At 35.5% G+C, this 25,003-nt stretch overlaps 2 protein-coding genes across 2 annotated transcripts; one reads left to right on the plus strand and one right to left on the minus strand.

The window, feature by feature from the left end:
- The first annotated feature begins 2,325 nt into the window (after positions 1-2,325).
- On the plus strand, positions 2,326-5,040 carry LOC133324228 (DNA replication licensing factor Mcm6). The gene is made up of 4 exons (XM_061533074.1): positions 2,326-2,462; positions 2,525-2,668; positions 2,733-3,619; positions 3,680-5,040. Exons 1-4 carry the CDS (start codon positions 2,371-2,373, stop codon positions 5,023-5,025), a joined length of 2,469 nt encoding a protein of 822 aa, XP_061389058.1. The 5' UTR covers positions 2,326-2,370; the 3' UTR covers positions 5,026-5,040.
- A 4,045-nt stretch (positions 5,041-9,085) lies between these two features.
- LOC133324230 (proliferating cell nuclear antigen-like) lies at positions 9,086-9,953 on the minus strand. The gene is made up of 2 exons (XM_061533075.1): positions 9,838-9,953; positions 9,086-9,766 (listed from the first exon to the last, which is right to left on the minus strand). Exons 1-2 carry the CDS (start codon positions 9,943-9,945, stop codon positions 9,092-9,094), a joined length of 783 nt encoding a protein of 260 aa, XP_061389059.1. The 5' UTR covers positions 9,946-9,953; the 3' UTR covers positions 9,086-9,091.
- Between the last annotated feature and the right edge of the window lie 15,050 nt (positions 9,954-25,003).

A 25,003-nucleotide genomic window follows, 5' to 3' on the forward strand; every position in this document is an offset into this window, starting at 1 on the left:
TGGTGGGCAAACAGTATATTTACCTTTTGCGGAAAAATGTTGCCCACAGCCAACAAAATGATTTAGAGCTTTTATTTAATTTGCAGCGAATGGACGACCCATATAAAAAGGAATTTAAAAATTCTAATTTTTGGTCAAAATGTGTACAGTACCATTTTGTATATACTGTCCAAATTATTTAAATTGCTTTGTATTCTTGTAAAAAAGAATATAGAGAATAATTTAAAGAGATTTTTCATCGATTATGGATTTTATTTTTCAGAAAAAAATTACTGTTTTCGGTTGATATTAGTTAGGTTGGGGAAAAATAAATCCATTATTTTTTCGGCAGATGGCTGTACTGATATATTTCTCATAAAGTATCGATCAAACAATTTCAGATTTATGCTCGTTGGAAGGTTGACATTTCGCAGTAAAAAAATTATTTTGCTGTTTTTTGTTTGGTACATTCAGTTGTGAGTTACAGGTTGTTAAAAATGGAAGTAAACAAACAGAAAATTTTGTACCTTTTACAGTTTTTGAAAAGGGCGAAAATGTAAGCCAAGTTGTGAGTTACAGGTTGTTAAAAATGGAAGTAAACAAACAGAAAATTTTGTACCTTTTACAGTTTTTGAAAAGGGCGAAAATGTAAGCCAAGCGGCTAAAATTTTGAATGGTGTCCTGATTTATATCTTTTGAACTTGCTTTATTCGTCTATACAAGGCAAGTCGATTTCAAAAATATTTTTTTTTTTACATTTTGTGACAATGTTCTGGATTGGTATTTCAAATTACTGACACTACAAACAAAATACACAAAACGAATTGAAAGAAAATTGCCGGTACTCTCCTTCAAACAAAGACTTGCCGCAATTAAACTCGGCTAATATAAATTGGGACTAACAACGTTACTTAAAATCCGACAGGGCGTACAAAAATATTCAACTTCACCACTATGGCAAAATGTTGTGAACGACCGTATTACCCAAATACGTCGAATCCATATCTTCCAGCGAATAATACAAACCGCAAAATTAAATTGAAAATTTATTAAATTAATCCACATATTTTTAGTTTCCATTCGAAATTTCAAATTTCCTGAATGTTTTGTTTTTATTTTCAACAAAAGAAAAAAATGAAAAATACGTTCTGTCAAAGTTGAAATTTTTCAACTTGAAATTTTGTACGTTCGACGTATTTCGGTAACATTCATATAAATACATGTGTTCTACTTTTGTAGTGAAAAACGTCGAACGAGCTAGTTGAATTTTAGGTAAGGCTGTAATGGTTCCAATACAGTAAGAGCCAATTATGTGCAATTTTGGTTTCGTAGGATGGCATAATTACAGAAGGTAGTCTCACTTGAGAAATTAATAATGGTAACCTTTTAATTTCGAACTCATCTATCAATTTCAAATTGTTTGAAAAATAAATTCCTTAAAATTGTATGTATCCAATCGACATGCATACATATTTTTAAAAAATTTAAAATGTATACTTTTTAAAGATTTTAAGTAATAAATATCTCAATTTTTTAATCAACATTGTTTTTAAAATATGACTATAGATGTTACAACTTATATTTATAGATTTTAGAGGTTGGGAACATCAAGATATTAAACATTTTGTAATTTTTGTAATTATTGCCACCGTGTTTTGCGTACATTTCGAAGGAGGTTATTTTCATTTAAATTTTGAAAGCTGAATGTTGTCAAAAGTAAAATTATGAAAAAATTGGAATCATATGTCTGCATGAGACCACCTTGTGTAATTATTTCGTAGATTCCGTTCAAGATTTTTTTATGTTAAAGATGCACCTCGCAGAGGCAGGCCGGTCGTCGAAAATGTCGATAAAATTGGAGAAATGATCGAAGTTGACTGGCATGTTAGCAGTCGTAACATCGTTTATAATGGATTTATTTTCCCCCTACCTAATACAATAATTCTTTCTGGAATATGCGGATAAAACAGTCAATTCTTTCTGAAAGCCAGAAAATAAAGGATGTAACGAAGCCATTTATATCATTTTTTTTTTATTTTTGACAGGTATTTTGGGTAGCAATAGAATGGATTTTTATATCAAAATTTCAATAATTTTTTTAATTTAAAACAGGGTAATCTAATTTTATCAGCATTTCTCGTGTGCACTAACAGTGTAAACAAAATTTGGCGCTCAAAATGCCATCACTTATCACAAAACAGATGTCAAACTATTTCGAATTTGGCGTGTGTTTTGATGTAAAGCAATTTTTTGCGACATCCTTCATTCTTGATCAGTTACTTATAAAGAGATCCTTGAAGGATACAGATTGAGTCGTGTTGTTATTGTTAGATTGTTCATAAAAATATTTTGTTGATTTTTTTGGGAGTTGCGTTTGTTTTTTGCTAAAACATGGATATTGCTGATGCCAATGTTGGTCAATTGCGCGTTAAAGATGAAGTGGGCATTAGATGTCAGAAGTTATTCCAGGATTTCCTTGAGGAGTAAGTAAAGAAGAAACGATAGTCTGAAGATGTATTTTATAATTTATTTATTTGTGTTTTAGATTCAAAGAAGATGGAGAAATAAAATATGTTAAACCGGCTGGAGATTTGGAATCACCGGATCGCTGTACTCTGGAAGTCAGTTTCGATGATGTGGAAAAATATAATCAAAATTTGGCCACAACCATTATTGAGGAATATTATAGGTATGTTTTTATTTGGATTTGTGTAAATAGTTTGAAGAATGAAATTAAAGGGATATCTTTGCAGAATTTATCCATATCTGTGCCAATCTGTATCCAACTTTGTAAAGGATCGCATTGGTCTAAAAACTGAAAAAGAATGTTATGTATCATTTACTGAGGTGCCAACACGCCACAAAGTGCGTGATATGACCACCTCTAAAATTGGAACGTTAATTCGTATTTCCGGCCAGGTGGTACGCACACATCCTGTCCATCCCGAACTGGTTTTGGGTACATTTATGTGTTTGGATTGTCAAACGGAGATACGCAATGTGGAACAACAATTCAAGTTTACCAATCCGACAATTTGTCGCAACCCGGTGTGTTCAAATCGTCGTCGTTTTATGTTGGATGTTGAGAAGTCTTTGTTTGTGGATTTCCAAAAGATTCGCATACAAGAAACTCAATCTGAATTGCCCAGAGGTTGTATACCACGTTCTGTGGAAATTATCTTACGTTCTGAATTGGTGGAGACGGTACAGGCTGGTGATCGTTATGATTTTACGGGAACGCTGATTGTCGTTCCGGATGTTGGTGTCTTAAATATGCCTGGAGCCAAGGCAGATCAGGGATCACGCCACAAGGCGGGTGAGGGTCCTGAAGGTCTTACAGGCTTAAAGGCTTTGGGTATGCGTGAACTCAATTACCGCATGGCCTTCTTGGCTTGCAGTGTCCAGGCTACAAATGTACGTTTTGGTGGTACTGATTTGCCCATGTCTGAGGTCACAGCCGAAGATATGAAGAAACAAATGACAGATGCTGAGTGGAATAAAGTTTACGAAATGTCCAAGGATCGTAATTTGTATAATAATCTCATATCGAGTTTGTTCCCCTCAATTTATGGCAATGATGAAGTGAAGCGTGGAATTCTACTGCAGTTATTTGGTGGTGTGGGTAAAACCACACATGAAAGTAAGTTTCAATATTTTCTTTATACAATTTTAAATATTTACAAATTATTTTATTTTACAGAAACAACTTTGCGTGGTGACATTAATGTGTGTATTGTGGGTGATCCCAGTACGGCCAAATCACAATTCCTTAAACAAGTGGCCGATTTCTCGCCCCGTGCTGTCTATACCTCTGGCAAAGCTTCATCAGCAGCTGGTCTTACAGCCGCTGTGGTCAGAGATGAGGAAAGTTTTGATTTTGTCATTGAAGCCGGTGCTCTTATGTTGGCTGACAATGGCATTTGCTGCATTGATGAATTCGACAAAATGGATCCCCGTGATCAGGTGGCCATTCACGAAGCCATGGAACAGCAAACCATTTCACTGGCCAAAGCTGGTGTCAGAGCTACTCTTAATGCTCGTACTTCCATTTTGGCTGCTGCCAATCCCATCAATGGCCGCTACGATCGTTCCAAAAGTCTGCAACAAAATATCCAGCTTTCAGCTCCCATTATGTCCAGATTCGATTTGTTCTTTATTTTGGTTGATGAATGCAACGAAGTGGTGGATTATGCCATTGCCCGGAAAATTGTTGATCTCCATTCCAACATTGAGGATAATGTAGAGAGAGCATATACCAGGGAAGAGGTATTACGTTATATTACATTTGCTCGGCAATTTAAACCCATCATTAGCAAGGAAGCAGGGGCCTTACTCGTCGAGAACTATGGTCATTTGCGTCAACGAGATACTGGTACTGCTGGTCGCAGTACATGGCGTATAACAGTACGTCAGCTGGAATCAATGATACGTTTGAGTGAGGCCATGGCCAAATTGGAATGTATGAATGAGGTACAAGAACGTCATGTCAAGGAAGCTTTCCGTTTGCTTAACAAATCCATTATCCGTGTTGAACAACCCGACATTCATTTGGATGATGATGATGTCGATGAGGCATTTACCGGTGATGTGGATATGGAACAAAATGGTGGTGGTAATGGTGTAACCGAGGAAGTCGAAACAGCAGATCCTGAAGCTGATGCCAATGGTACTGGTCAAGTTCAAAAGAAAAAACTTACCCTTTCCTTCGAAGATTACAAAAATCTATCCACCATGTTGGTGTTGCACATGCGTAACGAGGAGGCACGTTGTGAAGTTGAAGGCACCGATTCGGGCATGAAACGAAGTGATGTGGTTACATGGTATTTGGAACAAGTAGCCGATCAAATTGAATCCGAAGATGAATTGATTTCTCGCAAGAATCTTATCGAAAAGGTTATCGATCGTCTTATTTATCATGATCAGGTTATTATACCGCTTAAGACTACCGAACTGAAACAGGCTGGTAAAAGTCCTAAACGCACCGAAGAAGATGAGGATGAAGATGATCCTCTATTGGTGGTACATCCTAATTATATTATAGAATAAGAGAATTGTAATATATTTTTTGTTTATTCACTTTTGTTAAGAGATCATATTTTTTATAAAAAAGAGAGCGAATATAACCACTTCATCAAAATTTGTTTTTCCATAAATTGACATTTTAGTTTTTTAAGAGTTAAGCTGTAGTCTATAAGCCATGCAAACATTTTTTATATAAACACAAACCCATTTGCAAAATAAAAAGAAACATCAATACATTTTGTTAGAAATCAAAAAAAAAATATATATATATATATATGTTTACCTTCAGTTTCCCCGATTTGTGTTGGATACTGATTAGTAGAGTAGTGGGTAAAGTTTTGTATTTTTGAAACATAGGCCTAGAGAGGCCGGCATATGCTTGTTTAAATTATATATTCAATCCCTTTATTACAGTTAGAGTTTTTGAAACTGTTCCTCGTTTTGGAAAAGTCCCTATATAGAACGCATTCACACGCTGTGAAACGAATTTAATGAACAATCACATACGGCCAGAAATTATGAACAAAATTGATCGGGAAATCACCAGACCCAGGTTTGGTTAAAACATGTTCAGCCACCAGTTGTCTAGCAGTTGATTTCACATCCACACCTTTGGTCCATTGTGCTCATCCTAAGTACCTGAAATGAAGCAAATAAAAAAGAGGAAAAAAGAAAGATAGTGGAAGTAGAAGAAAAAGTTAAATATTTTAGACTTTGTTTGACAAAGCTCAGTATTTTTTATGGGTTCTATTCCGGAGAAGAATGCTTAAGTATCCATTTCATATACACCAATTCTTTTGCTGCCTAGCGCTTGGCATCCATAAAGTATATGTTCCATTGTTTCCAGCGCGTCCTCAACCTCACATAATCCAATAAAAATCCATTCCATTGATGCCCCATATTCTCAATATTGAGATGTGAGGGATTTAAACCTGCAGTGACTTGTTGTGATCCCAACATCACACCTTATTTTGATCTCCTTTTTTCTCTGGGACAGCAAGGACGTAGTTTTATCTCATTTAACTTAGGATCAGCTTTGAAAGGTCTCGCCAATTAAATAGCCGATGGTCGTAGATGTCCATCTATCAGTAGATCGGACGACTGTGATGCCCTCGAGCAAGTTCATTAGCTATTTCATCCCCATTTGCTTTACTATGTCTCAGAACCCAACAAAGATTTACGACTATGTCATGCAGAGCAACTTTACCGTATAAATAAACGATTTTTAATTGATAGTGTGCTAATAGTATGCCGAAAGGACCACCTGGCTTTCGTTATATAGTCGACTATTTCAACCGCTTTCTTGATTGCTAATATTTCTGTTTAATGTATATAATAATGTTTATTATTGCAGTAAAAAACTGTACCAGTACCTTCTTCCAAATTAGACCCGTCTGAATATATTTCAGACCGCCTGAGATAAGGAGCCTATTGTCCAGGATTAACTGTTTAGCTCATAAATGTGATTATGGAGATGTATATAATCACTGATGTGGCTAGGTTAGGGTTAGCTTTGGGGATGTGCTGTCACTAATGTGGCTGCAGCACTCTGAGACCGTTCGGTCCATTTTGTTCATCCATGAAAGGTATGGAGAGATCTGTAGGGAGAAAGGGGGATAGAAAAGATAAGAAGCTAACAAGAAATATTAGGAGGTAGGTGGGAAATAGTTTCGATGGCTATAGAAATTGGACAGAAAACATAACTACGTGCTAAGGTTGCATTTTCCCAACCACTTTAGGTTTCTAATGATGCTGTAGATTAAAACAGGTTCCATAGTTGAAAAGAACTTGGACACGGTGGATAGTCTGTACCGTCTGTAGGCCAGGACTGGACAGCGACACAGGAGATGCTCAATTGTTTCCGTCTCCTCGTCGTCAACACAGAGTCTGCAATAATCAGTAACATCATTGTCCCATTTACTGGTAAAGGCCTGATATTGCAATAACCAATAATGACTCCTGTCATTACTCTAATTTCAGCTTTGGTCGGGTTCAACAGTGAGTGTGTTCCCTTGGTTGACAGAGTCGGGCAGATAGATATTGACACATTGCACCTAGGTTCGATGTGCCAGAATTCATTGGCTCGTCCGTCGAAGAACGCCTCAAAGTTCCGAAAAATATGACAGATGGGTGGTTTGATTGAGTCATCGATTGCTAGATCTGTAGATTGAGATCCTCGTTTAGCTAATTCGTCTGCCTTTTCATTGCCCATGATGTCACGGAGTCGTGGCATCCAACACAACCGATAGCTGTAAGTAAGTGTTTCCAAAACTGGTCTACACTCGAGGACGACCTCAGGTTTGATATTACAGGACTTGATGACTTTAAATGGGCCTGATTATACACAAATATAGTCACCGGTTCAACGATCTCTGCATCCAGACTTTTTTATCAATTCCTCTGCCTTTCAAATAGCGAAGATTTAAGCTTGGAAAACATTACAGTTGCTATCCAGCTTGTAGGTATAGCCTTTCACAGTAGACGCCAGCCCCTGTGCCTTCTTCCATCTTGGATCCATCTGTACAAAAAGCCAGACCGCCCAGAGGAGGGTTGCTACGGTTCCAGTCGTCTCTACTAGGGATAACGAAATCTACACCGTCAAATCTCAGGACTGGTGATATATAGTCGCTTTATTTTACGCCTTGGTACAATGTCATACCTAGTTCGTACAAGATACATCCATGCCATATATTTTATTCATGCGGCCTTAGGGCACTACGCGCTACCTGACACTTAATGCTGAGACCGAGAGGCCTTATGTTCAGCACTGCGTTCAGAGTTGCTTGTGGGGTGCTCTTCGCGGCTCCAGTTACTAGAATCGAGGCGGCTCTTTGTACCTTGTATAGTTTGCTGGAAGTCGACTTGTGGCGCAAGCAGTACCACCAAACAAGAGAACCATAGGAAAGGATGGACTTTACCACTGTGTTATACAACCAGTGTATAGTCGATGGTTTTATCGGTCCACATTTAGCCTCCCATATAATGGTATTTCCAGATTTTCTAAATATTTAAAACACTTAGCGTGAAGTCAAGGATCGAGATACAAAACATAAAGGTTAGGTTTGAAATATCGGCCCACATTTAGGTATAGTCCTTCGGTATTTCCTGCCAGATGTAATCAATATTAGTCCATCTGTTGGTATATCTCTTTATATTATGATCCCGCTCATTATTACATCAGAACTCGCAACAGTCAAATGTCAATACCCTATGGTGGACTTTTTAGGAAAAGGTACCAAGAAAAGTGTTTGCATAGCTTCACTTAGTTGTGAAGCATATTTTTAGGAAGTGTAAGCATATTTTTTAGGAAGCGTTTAATATATACACGACTTTGATATGTTGGATTGCATTCACATCAACATTGGTTGTTAGTGCCTCTCTACAATTGGTCTCTAGACAAATACACAAATCATAAGTTCATATAATCACGTTGCTGTTAGCCGAAGTTATCCTTACATTGATATTTATGTATAGGGTTAGATATAGATGAAAGGAAAAGAGAAGTGTGGTATCTTTGCTCCGATACCGACAAATGCTAAAACATCGCTAGAAAGTTTTAAATTGTGGTCCAAAGGATTATGTACAGTTGGGCCTTCAATAATATTTAATCTGTTCTAGAACCTGCAAGAATATTCTATTTATGGAAATCGTTATAAATTTTTGTTTTAAAAATTTGTCCTGTTTTTGTTTATTGAAATAAAAAAACAAACCAAGTTTTCTTTTTGTTTTGTAAAGATTTTATTTATATTTGTGTTGCGTATAAAAAAGATGAATTGGTGATTCTAATGATAATTTCCAAATCTACTTTACAGATTTTTAGAAACAAATAAATCAAAAGAAACCTTCCAAACGTATGTGTATAATTAATGTGCAGAGAAACTGAAAAAATAATGACTTATATTTAAAATACATACATATATAAAAAATATAAAATAGACTTCATCTTTTGAAAACCCTATTTATTCTTTTTGTATAACATAACAATTTAGATGGAAATTGTGACATGACCAAGGTGCATAGATGACATGTAAAGGTGCATAGGAAATGCTGTGAGAGGAAGTAATTTTGTAAACACCTGGACTGAAAATGCTTAACTTTCGTCATCTTCAATTTTAGGCGCCAAATAATAACGCACATGACCCAAATCTTGAATACGATATTCAACCACCAATGGAACATCTGCAGACATGGACAACTGTACTTGGCCGGACAAAGGTGTGGCCTTGGTAAAGGCATTCAGGTAACGACAGGCGAATGTAAGGGTGACGGGTTCCTGCATTTCAATGATGACAGCTTCTTCTTCTTTGTCCACGCTTGATGTTTGTGCCAATTTAACATTAGCCGAACCAACATCACCAGATGCAGAGAATTTCACACCTTCCTTGGTGCAACAGATTACCATGGATTCACTGAATTGTGCCAAATCTCTGCAAATGCGTGCAAATTCAATCGAAGGCATACGTACAACGCATGAGTATTCTGTTTCTGGAATGCCCAAATGTTCTTGATCGAGATTCATAAGTTTCATTTCGTAGTCGGAGACTTTTTCATGATTTGGCGATTCAAACATAAAGGTGACAGTGTCGGCATTATCTTGGGCCTTGATGGTAACTGTATCATCGTTGTTGGCACACTTTAAGATTTTTGCCATGCTGCTCAAATTCATGCCCATCGAAATGTTACGATCACAACGGAATTTGTCAAAGCCATCCGAACGCAATGTCATTGAAACCAATGATACGTGGGAATTGTCCATAGCCTGGAGCTGTTATGGAAACAACAAACAAGTTATAAACTTTCCATTTTCCTTTATGAATGACATTTATTTCATCTTACCTGTATTCCCGAATCACTGCAGTCAAAGGTTCCCTCATTTAGCAAGTCTTTGATGGCATCCAAGATTTTCTTGAGAATGGTAGCACTAATTAAACGGGCTTCGAACATCTTGGAGTTTTATTTGTATATTCTTTTTGCAAAAAATAAACACTAAAATTTCGAAATAATGTATTTCAATTTCTCCACACACGAACACAAATCCTTCGAACCGCTCCTGTCGGCTTTTATTTTTAAAATGTGCTGCTGCTACGACGTGTATTGCAAAAATTTGCCTTTGTGAAATTTACAACACGCAATTGTTGACAGAAGACGCCTGTTGTTTTGGCGCGAACTGTCAAACACAAAATTTCGCAATTATTCTCATTGCGAAGCGACCCCTGGTGACAAGTAGTTAGTTAGAGTGTGTTGTCATTTATTTATTGGATTCTTTAATAAATACGTATCTAAAATGACAAATACTGGGTAATTCATATATATAGATAAAATGCATGTAAATATTTTGTCCCAAAGAAAAACACACTGCCAAAACAATTTATTGCTGTGTTTATTTATTAGGTTTAAATCTTTGTTTAAAATATACTGTCACGAAGTTAACCCTTTGTGGCTCAATGTTGTTTAAAGTTAATTAATATATATTTTTGGATTGCATATGTCAAGATAGGATGATGGACGAAACATACCAAAAGACATATCTAAAATAAAAAAAAATGGTCAAATGATGCGCTTTTCAATATGTATTTGAGGGCAAATGTATACCGTAACTTTTGTGTATGCAGCCCGAATTGTACACTCAAAAGTATTTTTGATTCGTATGTGATTTTTTACCTTGGATCTTTAAGTTTTCTTAGATTTCCATTTTTTTGTAGTACGTTTACATTTAACCGGATTTCGTTAACCCAGTGGGTTTTAATTATCAATTCCATTACATATTTGTCAAATAAATCCTCATGAAGTAGGTTAACTCTGCAAACAGTTCTATTTTATATGTCGTTTAACCCTTTATGGTCCAATGTTGCCCACAGGCAACAAAATGTTTTAGAGCTTATATTTAATATGCAGCTAGTAGATATATATTCTTTGGATTTCATATGTCAAGGCTCGACTATGGACCCCACATACCAAAAGAAAAAGCTAAAAAAAAACAATTTTTTCGTGAATTTATGAGTTTTCAAACCAAATATGTAAACAGTACTAATTTATGTATACAGTCCAAATTATTTTAACCCTTTGTGGCCCAATGTTGCCCACAGGCAACAAAATGTTGAAGAGCTTATATTTAATATGCTGCTTGTAGACATATATTCCTTGGATTTCATATGTCAAGTCCTGATTATAGACGACACATATCAAAAGAAAAATCTAAAAAATCACATTTTGGGTAAAGTTATGAGCTTTTCAATATAAAAAAGAGGGCAAATGTGTACAGTACTAATTTATGTATACAGTCCAAATTATTTAAATCGTTTGGCATTCGAATTGTACGACTTCTCCAATTAGAATTATTTTTGATTCTTGGAAAAAATAATATAGAGAAGAATTAAATATTATGTATTCGTCGATTTTTCATTTGGTTTTCTTGATATTGGAGTTTTTTTTCAAAAAAAAAAAAAAAAAAAAAAAAATTAATGTATCTCCCGAATTCGAGGCTGAAGCGATGTCAAATTTTGTTCATATCCTATTAAAGATAGTTGCATTAAATCTGCGAACAGAAAATTGTTCTATGATTACTGAAAAAATTTGGACCACAAAGGGTTAAACGGCATTTACATTAGAACTTTTTACCGGATTAACCTGCTTTATGAAGATTATTTGGCATATATTCAAAAGAATTTACAATTTAAACCCACAGGGTTAACGAAATCCAGTACAATGTTATTTTGCTTGTAAAAGGTCTGTAATTTTTAACAAAGTGGTACCTTCCAGCTGTCAACTCAAGTTCGATGGAGATTATATAGAAAAATTCCCTACCAAACAGTTTAATTATTGACCCTCATTACTTGGGTACTTTTTGTTGTTATTGTATTTGTTTAATATGTAGTTATTCTTCCGCCGCTGTAGACACAAATCTTCCGGAATAAGTTGAATAAGCTTCGCAGGGAAATTGAATAAGAGCGAGCTTGTACCACTTTCTGGGCAGACATTTTGCATGTTGTCACTTTTCAACCTTGTTCCTACATTTTAACTTATAGAAGATAGCTGTGGTTTGTGTGGACGATTTGAATACGCTTTCGAATGTGACCCGAGAATTTTGGGGTAGTTGGTAGCATTATTCAAGGTAGGCCATATTGAAGGGAGACTGGGGCACATTCGGCAATCGCGTTTTCGATATGAAGCTCTCATTGTACATCACTAGTTTCGATACAAAGGTATCGAATATCAAAATAAATAACTGTAGGAAAGTTTGAAGTCTCTAGCTAATAAACTTATTTAGATTGGTTCCAGAAGAAGCCGTGTAAAAAAACAGTGTAAAAAAGACATTGATATTACACAAAAATGTGATTTGGTGATTTGTTCCAAATAAATTGCACATAAAATATGTAACAAAATTAAAAAAAACATAAATAACTGAATAAATACAAAATATTTTTTTGGCTTACCTTTTATATTAATGCGTTAAAATTAAATTTAATGGAAAATCAAATTTGCCTGTAAAAAATTTCTTTACCAAACACGTCTAATTGCATTGACAGTTCACAAAATATTAACACGTTTCAATTGCTCTGACCAGTAAATTTTATTGTATGCACATAAAGGGAATTCTCCTAAATTAGTGCTATTCACATTTGCTTTGACCAGTAAAAATTGTTTGTACGCGCTGAAGGGGACTTAAATCTTTAAGCTAGTGTTCGCAAACTATCGATGGTTTCAGACTTTTTTCTTTCATAAATACTTTTTTGTGGTATGAACATACTTCGCAAAAATTAAATTTGGCAAAAATAATTAAGTACATAAAATTTTAAATCGTGCTAAATGGAGTAAAATCGTGTAAAAAAATTAAAAATATTCAATTTTCAAACCGATTATATCAAAACCGTGTACAAAAAGACCGTGTAAAAACAGACTTAGGTGTATTATTAAAAAATTGTTAATTACAATGTGCATTCTTATAAAAATAATTAAAAATTAAGTTCCGTTCCAGAACCTAAAAGAATCTACTAATTTTACAAGTACAGTATTTCTCGGTTAATTGCAAATCAAAATTTGCACAAATTTTCGTTCAATTAACCGAGGAACCAATTATTCGAACCCGCTTAATTGAATAGTTTGTTCAATAATAGTAATCACGTATAATTAGAAATACTAATGATTTAAAAAAATACAATGTCAAATACAAATTACGCTTTCTCGATGTTTTTCCTTATGCCGCCTAGTCTTTTTCACAAATTATGTCAAATATGTATGTAAAAAAAGGGCAGGTTATTGTTCAATTATTATTATGCAATCGGAAAAATCAATTAACAGGGTTTAATTATCCGAGAAAATTTACATGTATTTTCCTATGAAATATTTTTTGCTCCATCATGTGGTTCATTTAAGCGTGGAAACCAATTAAACGTAGGGTCAATTAACCGAAAAATACTGTATTGCAACTTTTTACTCGCAAACTGTTTCCCAACCCACAAAACTGGTAAAACATTGAATCAAATGTAAGAGAGCACAAAATAAAATGGCGTTATTTTTGTAAACTTTTTACTCGGGAAATTTGGCCGAGTAAAAATGTTAAACAGAAATGCCTACTTCTGATTGGCTGTTATGCATGGTACAATTATAAAAGGTAACAGGGAATCCCAGCTGATTTGATTCCAACGTAATACTAGTGTCAATATGAATACAAGTTGTAATTGTTCTTTATTAAATGTGCTCCCGTATTCAATTTACTCAATCTGCCTAGTGGGAAAATTGGAGGAAGCAAATCTTTCTTCATGGAATAACTCGCAATTCCCTGCGTTTTCATACGTGTTACACATATAAGTGGCAATGGCTTAATTATAGGAAAGATGTGGAAGCGATAGAAATATAAATTTGATATCATGTTCATTCATGTTTTTCAATTTTTATTTTGAGGATTCCAAAATATTTCATTTTCAAAATAAATATAATTTGTTTGTTTGTTTACATTTTTCTGTCAAAAGACGTTGACACTAGTATAACTTACAACAACAAATTTCCATGTGGTTGTTGTATCCTTTGTTGTACAACAACACTTGCTGTTACCTTCTATTATTATACCATGGCTGTTATGTTGATTTAGAAGTATTGCCATCTAATTTTGGCATATTTACTAGATTTCCGTTCCCGAACTTTTCAAATTATTGTGTACTCTGAGAGCGATTTTGAAATGTTTCTCTTTTACTAGCTTTACTATTAAAAAAGTACTGGAACAGACCAATAATGTTTTTAGAAGATTTGTAGAAAAAATGAAAACTAAAAAAAGTACCTTCGAGGTAGATTCGGAATTTTGAAGTGGGACAAATTCGGCCATATACAGATAGTGCAATATTTTTTTTTGAGTTTGTATTTAAACTTTCAGAGGAACTGAATTCCAACCAGACTGATAGCGGTGATAATTACCAGGATATGACTATGGTGCCGATGCTACCCCTGGTAGGGGCCCATTCGGCGAATTTGAGTTTTTTACAAAACTGTAAAAATGTCTAACTAATACTAATTTATTATATGTTTTTGGTACTAGTTGTTCTGTTGTATACGTACTGAGGTATAGTGTATATTCCAAAATCCATTTGTTTATAGATGAATTTAACAACATTGGTAAGAAGAAATTTATGATGTGTGGATGAACTAAGTTGTAAATCATTTTCCCAACTCGAAATCGAAATCCTGACATTCCATTCATTTTTCGCATTTTCGAAAAAATGTCAAATGATCAGAACAACTTGTTTATATTTATTCCGACGTTATAGCCCACAAGGCAGTGGAGTATTATTCTTTGTTGACAAAGATACCCTACCTTGTATAATTGTACCATGAATCCACCCACCTATTAAATCGTAATCCAATAAAACGATGATGGAATTAAATACAGACCCATATCTTAAGTATATAAGGGCTAATTGAAGTAAAGTTTTCAAAATTAACAGCACTTAGATATTTTTTAAAATAAAAAACAGTTCTTCCAATACTTTAAAGTAAAATAATCGGGTATGTTCTGGAACTCACGGCGTGTTCTTTTCACTTTACACATACACTTCACCTCAGAAGCTACCTCCTGTTCTGCTTCTCACGTGAATTGAAATTTTGAACTGCGACAAAAATAAACGTCGACATGGTACTTTGCAGAAATAGTGTTGCCATTCAATGTAAACTGTATTCGTTTTTAACATTGTTTCTGTAATTTTTTAGTAATTTCGTTAATTCTAACGACAATTTTATTATTATTTTTTAATATTTTTTTATTCGCAACATAAAATATATGTATGAAACCTCTGTAATATCATTAATTTCTTGATTGATTTAAGGGGAACATTTGGTAACCCTATCTTTTTCGGCCTTACTTCAAATCAGTTGTTTTTGTCAACAAGAAATTCAATTGAAGAAAATTTAAGACAAACCTTAGTATCTATTTAAAATTTGTTGTTAATGGTGTTTCATGTTCATTTTGTGATTTTAAACAAATTATACGCAATAATAACAAATCAATCTATCATAATGTGCGTTTTTTATTTCAAAAAATATTTTCTTTTATATGAAAAAACAGGAATACACCCGACTCTCACTATGGAAATGTAAGTGTAAAGAATACACCTCAAATGGGTGTAAAGTGTGTTACAGAACACCTCGGCGTGTGTTCGATACACTTCTGCCGTTGAAGTGAATGCCAGAACATGCCCGAATATCCATTAAAAATATTAAAAGTGAATATTTCGTGCGACGATCATCACATTTCTTGTCACTCTAGGGATCTGAAAACTATTAGGGCATACCAAATCCGTTCATTAGCTATTTAAGAAATTCTCCAAGTTGATACGTTTGATATCATCGACACAGGCCATTAATATCGTAAACCGACCAGGACAAAAGATAAGCCAATGCATGAACATACGACGATGTTTATGAATTCTCATTTAAACGTGAATTTGAATTCATCAAAATGGAATGAGATACGTCGAAGTATTTCTGTTACGGCTGTAACGTATAAAGAAGTTTTCACTCTAGAAAATGACCAACTTCTGGCTGAAGAATTATAATAAAACCCAAACTTTGCCGGTTAATTGAAACAAACCCAGAACAATCTGGCCTTTTGTTCGATTACAAAGTCTGTTTATTTGCACTGCGATTTCAGTACCTTCGTTTGCACTGAATACAACTCGTCGTCGTTGTCGCCTTTGTTTGTTTGTTTTATTATCTAAATAAACGATATATTAAAATTACAAAGTAAGTCGAAATGATTACATAATCAAAAGGGTACAAAGGTTGTTCTTACTTAATTCTATCTCTCTTAGCGGTTTCTCCTGGAATGACAAAAGAAGCCACCACAAGAAGCAATAAACGTCTTAAAAATCGATAACCAACATGTTATACAACGTTTACACTCTTTCGATAAAATCGATTCATACAAAACAAATTGTACGTTATAAAACGGAAATAAAAACGAATGTTAATAAATTTAAAATTAACGAAAAGGTCTTCTAAGTTCACAACATCCCACCGCCCGTGGATCTAACAGATTCACCAACAACATCCAGGACTGCTAACTTTGATGCCGGACGACGTAACTTGCCTGACGATGTCTTCACTACTGCCGAACGCACTTGACCATCAGCCGCTGTACATACTTCCACCACCACACCACGTTTCCATTCACCACGAGCCACATTACTATCGCATACAATAACAATATCTCCAACTTTTATTGGTGGCACAGGATGAAACCACTTTGTCCGCCGTACTAGATCTGGAAGATACTCTTGTATCCACCGTTTCCAAAACGTTTGCTTCATTTGTTGTAATATGTGCCACTGCTTTCGTAGACAAATATTTTCATTTACTGTTGGTGTTTGAATAAAATTCGGCCCACCGACCAAGAAATGGTTTGGGGTGAGAGGTTCGCTATCTTCGCTCTCAATTGGTAGATGCGTTAAAGGACGAGAGTTTACTAAATTTTCTGCCTTGATGAGTAGACTATTTAACGTTTCTACTTGAGGGGATTTTTCTTTCAAGGTGAAAGCCAATACGTTTTTTACGGCACGCACCATCCTTTCCCACGCTCCTCCAGCTGAGGGGTCCGCTGGATTATTAAATACCCACTCTATACCACGCCTTGTACACTCATCGCCAATTCTACTGGTGTCAAAAACGAAGTTTTCCTTACTGGCCCCAATAAAGTTTGTACCTCTATCGCTCCTAATGCGCACAGGAACTCCCCTTCTATTTATGAAATTTCTTATGCAAAGAATGACAGCATCTGTTGAAAGATCTTTCGCAAGCTCGAGATGGATTGCCCTTGTAGTTAGGCAAGTGAAAAGTGCAACCCACCTCTTTTCACTACGTCTACCCAAAGAAACTGTATATGGTCCAACAAAATCGACACCAGTATACGAGAATGCTCTCACAAACGGTGTGACACGGTCTTCGGGAAGTTGACCCATTAGAGGAACCTTTGGAGTGGCGCTACGATTTTTACAAACTTGACAGTTTTTCTTGGCACTTCTCACCAGTTGTCTTAAACAAGGTATCCAAAACTTTGCTCGAATTGCTGCGCAGACGGATTCTTGATTTTGATGGTGAAAATCTTCGTGATGCTGTTTGACAATCAATTTTGTAATTAAATTGTTTTTTGGCAGGATTATTGGCCTCTTAGTGGCAGGTCCAATGCATGTTGCGTTATTAATACGTCCAGAAATCCTTATTAAACCATCATCACTTAAGCATGGATTTAATTTAAATATCGTGCTCTTTTTTGACACATTACGACGACATTTTAGGGCCTGAATTTCTTTTTGAAAATCTTTTTCTTGTGCCCGGTAGTTAAGTACGGGTTTAAGTTTAAAAGATGTTTGCCTTCTGAAGAAATGATCCTTTTAAAATTATTAATTGCTCTGTAAACCCAAGACGTTTTGCGTAGCAGGCTATAATATTTGGTTTTTTCATCATATGGAAACAGGGAATCATCCACCGTAGTAGTTGCTAGAAATTTGATTCGCATTTCAGGGTCTTTTCCGACTTCTTTAATGTCCTCTGGAAGAAGTGGCCAGTTAACTGCATCCATTTTTAAAAACTCTGGTCCCTTCAACCACCTTGACGCCTCACCGGAAAACTGGTGGGGTCTCGTTGCATCGTCCGCTGGATTTTGTAACCCTGGAACCCATCTCCATTCTTCCACCTTTGAATGCTCCAAAATTTCTGCAATGCGATGTGAAACAAATTGTTTATAAATTCTGCAGTCAGATTGGATCCATCTTACTACAGTCTTCGAGTCCGACCAGAATGTTATTTTATTAGGCTTTATGTCGTGGCTTGCTACTACGGCCTCCTTTAGTCTCACTCCTAAAACAGCGGACTGGAGTTCAAGCCTAGGTATTGACAGGGGCTTAAGTGGTGCACATTTTACCTTTCCGGCAACAAATTTTATTTCCACCTGGCCTCTACATGTGATCCGCCAATAGCAAACAGCAGCGAACGCAACTTCACTAGCATCCGCGAATACATGGAGCTCTATTTTTGTGTCCGGACTTGTGAAATTTGCAGCATAGCACCTTGGAATTTCAATATACTTCACATTCTGCACCTCAACGAACCATGCGTACCATTTGCGATATATCTCCGTTGGAATTGGCGCATTCCAATCCATATTAAATCTCCATAATTCTTGTAAGATGAGTTTTGATCGAATTACAACGTTGGCTAAAAATCCGAATGGATCAAAAATTGACATGGTCACACTTAGCACTTCGCTTTTCGTTGGAATTTGTTGGCCGTCTCGAACTGCAGAAGGAAGCTTCGAAAATTTTAAATTAAAATAAAAGGAATCAGTTCTAGGTGACCAGAACAGTCCTAAAACCTTCTCACCAGTAGTTTCGCTACCGCAAAAATTTTTAAAATGCATTTTATTTTCATCTTCATTCGGTACGAGCGACTGCAAAAGATCCGCTGAATTTGATATAAAGCCTCGAAGTTCAAAGTTGGCTTCCTTGTGTATGCGAATCACACTTCGAGTGACAGATAACGCTTCAATGATTGTGTCAAAACTGTCAACATAATCATCGACGTAATGACAATCCACAATGGCTTTATATGCCCTTGGTTCAGAATTAGAATAATACTCAGCGTTTAAGTTTTTGATATACTGTGCACTACAGGGTGAACACACTGAACCGAAAATCATTGCCCGCATAGTATAGATATCTGGTGCCCTCGTACTATCGCCTCCTCGCCATAAAAACCTCTGAGCTGTTTGGTCCTGATGTCGAATGCTAACTCTATGGAACATTTCGCGAATGTCTCCACATATACCGATTTTGCCCTGACGAAATTTAAACAAAATAGAAAGAAGCGGCTTTGGTTGATATTTACAAGGACCTTTCATAAGTCTTGAGTTGAAAGACTCTCCGTTGACGTTTGCCGCAGCATCGAAAACCAATCTTCGCTTATTATTTTTGTTTACATTCGTCACTGCAAAATGTGGAAGGTACCAGGTGAACTCATTCACAATAGAGGCTTCATCTGTTTCCAATTTTCTGGCGTAGCCCTTTGAGACATATTCATCTATTTTATCACTATACCATTTAGCTAGTGATTCGTCTTTCTTGAGTTTTGCTTCAATACCTTGAAGACGCCTGAGAGCTACAGAATACGTATCCTTAAATTCATAATCATTTTTAAGCCACAAAAGACCAGTTTCATATTGGTTTCCAATTTTTACAGTTGTATTTTTAAGGATAGCTTCGGCTCTTTTGTCTTCCTCAGACTCAACGGGCGAAACGGGTTTCATACCAAAACCTTCAATTGAAAAATACTCAGCTACTTGCTTTTGAATATCATTATATTCGTTGACGTCAATCACACAAACCATGATGTCAGCTGATTCCTCGTTGGAGCCAAATAAAATGTTGCCCAAAAGTGTTTGGTGCACAGAAAAATGTTCATCCAAGTCCATTACGTTTTGTGGTCGAACCAATCTAATGTGGGGTAATCCAATTAACAACCTAGGGGTCTCATCAAAGTAATCATCAATATGGAAATTTTCTAAAATAGAAAATCGTTCTTTAAAATTTTCAATATTCAGTGATTGTGGTGGTAGTTTTAAATGGTTGGTGGTTCTAACATTTTTCATTTGCAAATACTGTCCATTCATACTCCCGATTTCCACATCAATTCTCATAGACCTTTCACTTGATGTTTTGCCACCAATCCATCCTAGTGACAAACTACTACAAGGTCCACTTAATCCTATATGCTTGGCAACTTTTTCTTCCAGCAAAGAAATTTTTGACCCATCGTCAATAAATGCAACTATGCTTATTTCACCTTTGGGGCCTTTTAATTTCACAGGCAAATATTTGAATAATGTTTTGCTTTTCGTGTAATCATCCACTATTGTTATTACAGATGGTGTAACATTTTCGCTGCTATCCGCTGACGCCTGCATTCCACCATCACCCGCGTTATTGTTTCGATTTTCATTTATGTTTTTATCTTATTGCCATCTTCATGCAATAAGCGGTTGTGGTACTTTTGGCATCCATCCACTGGACATTGCTGTCGTTTATTACATTTTTGGGAAATGTGATCTGCCTTCAAACAATTAAAACATAAATGTTTAGATTTTACCATCTTCCACCTGTCAGCTGTGGAAAAATTCTTAAATTTACTGCAATAATATATCAAGTGTTTTTGGCCACAAACTACGCAACAGTTCTTCCGGATGTCACTCGTTGTTATTGCAAAAGACTGTTTCACTTTGGTATTTTTATTCTGCATACCATCAGCTTTAGTGGGATCACTTTCTGTTGCAAAAGAAACATATGTGGCAACCTCTTGAAGCCAAGCACTAAACTGGCGTATTGTGGGATATCGCCCCAAAGTGTTCAAAGACACTTTTGCCCATTCTTCGCGTTTAGAAAGAGGCAACTTGTTGACCAATTCTTCTAGCAACGTTGGATTACACAAGTGTGGCGTTGCTCCTGCGTTTTCCAAAAAAACGGTAAGATTCGACACCAATGTACTATAATTTATTATATCAGACATTTTCTTGCCAGAAATTGTAGGAAATGCTCGTACTTTGGATATTTGGGATCGAATCATTATCTGCGGACGTCCAAAATGGAATTCCAACGTTGACATCACTTGATCTACACCTTCAGGGTGTATTAAAAATGCCTCCACTCTGGCTTCTCCTTTCAGGGCCTTCTGTAACCGTGTTAGATTTTCCAACTGTGTATAATTATACATACGTGTTGTTTCTTTAAATGAAACAGCAAACATGGGCCACTGTTCAGGTTGTCCATTAAAATCGGGTAAGTCATGCAATTTGCGGACAGAATACTGCATACCCGACTGCTCCATATGTTGTGGCACTTGGTATAAAAAATTTTCGGTATTACCGGCATTTTGCGTGGTTGCGAAAGTCGACGTATGTGTTTGTGAATATGTTGGCTGCATCGTTATATTCTGCTGCTGTGGTTGATGTAGCGGCGGCAAAGAATTATTTGTTGGTTCACCATAATTATTTTGTTGTGATTGCAGCCCAACGTTTGGCTGTGTTGATGTTGTGACCGACATTGGCGTTGCTGTCAACAATCTCTGTGATGGTTTATCGTTTGACGTTTGCGCATCACTAAATAAATGGGGTAACGTTGGCGCATCTGACAAAGGTGACGGCGGCAAATTATGTGAAGGGCGCTGGTATGTGAAATGCGGCGTGTAATGTAATTGTTGTTTTATTGGCGCATATGATGGTGGACAGTACGTTTGGTGTTGTACAAGCGGCTGTAGAAAGAAGGGGGTAGAATATTGCGGCGAATTTATGTTTTGGCTAAACATGTGCTGATGGTCGATACTTAACTGTTGTGTTGTCGGCGTATACGGCGTTCCCATAGTCCGGCTAGGCATCGACGCAACACTGTAATGCGGTGTAGTAGACAGCGCAGCTACTGCATTTTGATGAATATTTGGAGGTTGTGAGACAGCAACTTTTTTCAATGTATTGGCGGCATTCATATACGCCTGTAGCGATGACTTTAAAGCACGAACCTCTTCCCTGAGACTTTCTACGTCGCTCATGGTATTTTCTTGTTGCTCCATAATTGTTTTTTCGTGGTCACTCTCAGACGATGAGGCTGACGCAGTGACAGCCGCAGGCAACGGCATTTTTGCATTCTCATCACCATGAGACATATTGGGTTTCAATCGTTGGCTACGACGTTCCATACACTTGTTCCAGGAGAATTAAATAATAAAAATAATGTTACGGCTGTAACGTATAAAGAAGTTTTCACTCTAGAAAATGACCAACTTCTGGCTGAAGAATTATAATAAAACCCAAACTTTGCCGGTTAATTGAAACAAACCCAGAACAATCTGGCCTTTTGTTCGATTACAAAGTCTGTTTATTTGCACTGCGATTTCAGTACCTTCGTTTGCACTGAATACAACTCGTCGTCGTTGTCGCCTTTGTTTGTTTGTTTTATTATCTAAATAAACGATATATTAAAATTACAAAGTAAGTCGAAATGATTACATAATCAAAAGGGTACAAAGGTTGTTCTTACTTAATTCTATCTCTCTTAGCGGTTTCTCCTGGAATGACAAAAGAAGCCACCACAAGAAGCAATAAACGATAATATCATTACAAAGTATTACTGAACACGTCTTAAAAATCGATAACCAACATGTTATACAACGTTTACACTCTTTCGATAAAATCGATTCATACAAAACAAATTGTACGTTATAAAACGGAAATAAAAACGAATGTTAATAAATTTAAAATTAACGAAAAGGTCTTCTAAGTTCACAACAATTTCGGAAACATTTATATAAATAAATGTGTTCTACTTTTGTGGTGAATAACGTCGAACGAGCTAGTCTAAATTTAGGCACGTGTTTCAACAGAATCAGCTATACGGGCATGTTCTGGCATTCACTTCAACGGCAGAAGTGAATCGAACACACGCCGAGGTGTTCTGTAACACACTTTACACCCATTTGAGGTGTATTCTTTACACTTACATTTTCATAGTGAGAGTCGGGTGTATTCATGTTTTTCCATATAAAATAAAATCTTTTTTGAAATAAAAAAGAAACATGATGATAGATTGATATGTTTTTATTGCGTATAAATTGCTTAAAATCACAAAATAAACATGAAACGCAATTAAAAACAAATTTTAAATAGATACTAAGGTTTGTCTTGAATTTTCTTCAACTGAATTTCTTGCTTGACACAAACAGCTGATTTGAAATCAATCAACATATTAATGATATTAGAGAGTTTTTCTTACATATATTTTATGTTGCGAATAATAAAATATTAAAAAATAATAATAAAATTATCGTTAGAATTAACGAAATTACTACAAAATTACAGAAACAATGTTAAAAACGAATACAGTTTATATTGTATGGCAACACTACTTCTGCAAATTACTATGTCGACGTTTATTTTTGTCGCAGTTCAAAATTTCAATTCACGTGAGAAGCAGAACAGGAGGTAGCTTCTGAGGTGAAGTGTATGTGTGAAGTGAAACGAACACGCCGTGAGTTCCAGAACATACCCGATAAATTTATTTTGGATTATCATAACGGTGCCCCAATAATCGGTATTTTGAGGTTTTTGGGCACACGTTTCAGCCTAATTGGCTGTGATTAGTCCACCTTTTAGGGGAACATTCAAAAACCGTTCAGTACCCGTTTACAGGCCTACCAAAAGTGCAACTAGCTCGTTCGACGTTATTCACCCTAAAAGTAAAATGCATGTATTTGAATGAATGTTACCGAAATACGTCGGCGTACGAATTTTTAAAGTTGAAAAAATTCAACTATGACAGAACGTAGTTTTGTTTTTTTTTTCATTTGTTGAAAAAAGAAACAAAACATAAAGAACTTGGTACAATTATAAAAGGTAACAGTAAATCCCAGCTGATTTGATTCCAACGTAATACTAATGTCAATATGAATTTGACAAATTATGTTTTTAAAAATCACCCAACAGGAAAATTGGGAACGCGTACAATTTGAAATTGTTCTTTATTAAATGTGCTCCTGTATTCAATTTACTCAATCTGCCTGCTGGGAAAGTTTGAGGAAGCAAATCTTTCTTCAAGAAATAACTCGCTATTCCCAGCATTATCATATGTGTTACACATATATATGGCAATGGCTCAATTATAGGAAAGATGTGGAAGCGATAGAAATATAAATTTGATAGATTTTCATTCATGTTTTTCAATTTTTATTTTCAGGATTCGAAAATATTTCGTTTTCAAAATAAAAATAATTAGATGATAATTTGTTTGTTTACATTTTTCTGTCAAATGAGTTGACACTAGTAGAACTTACAACAACAAATTTCCATGTGGTTGTTGTATCGTTTTTTGTACAACAGCACTTGCTGTTACCTTCTATTATTATATCATGCATAAAGACAATTTGAATTTTTCAACAAAAATATGAAATAATTAAACACATTTTATAATTTTTAAAGTTTGTTCCTCGATTTTGTTTAGTTCGCTAAGAGATATATGGACTCGACGAATTTAGGTAATACGGCCGTACAAAACATTTCGCCATAGTGGAGAAGTTTAATATTTTGGTACGCTTCGTTAGAATTTAGGTAACATTCTTAATACTATAATTCAAGATATATATTTAAATTTGCTCAGCTATAGACCTAACAAGAATCTTCAATTAATTGGAATTATGTTCGATTTTTGCTTCATAAATTTTCATTCACCAGAATTTCTTGGAGGGTGACACTCCGGGAATTGCAACTGTAAATATTAACATCGATTTACTGTTAGTTACATGTTTATTTTTTAGCTATTACGAAATACAGTGAGTGAATAAAGCATTTTACTTCTTTTACACATTTATAAAACTGCAAAATTTACGTCTATAACACACACGCGAATAAAGATAAATGGGATATTTTTTATGTAATTCATTCGAAGGTATGTTCAGTTTTATTTCCTATAAGAATCAACGTCGA

Source organism: Musca vetustissima, unplaced genomic scaffold (genome assembly GCF_032173495.1).
Source record: "Musca vetustissima isolate MV318-11 ecotype Yass unplaced genomic scaffold, APGP_CSIRO_Mvet_v1 utg124627, whole genome shotgun sequence".
Taxonomy (NCBI): Eukaryota; Metazoa; Arthropoda; class Insecta; order Diptera; family Muscidae; genus Musca; species Musca vetustissima.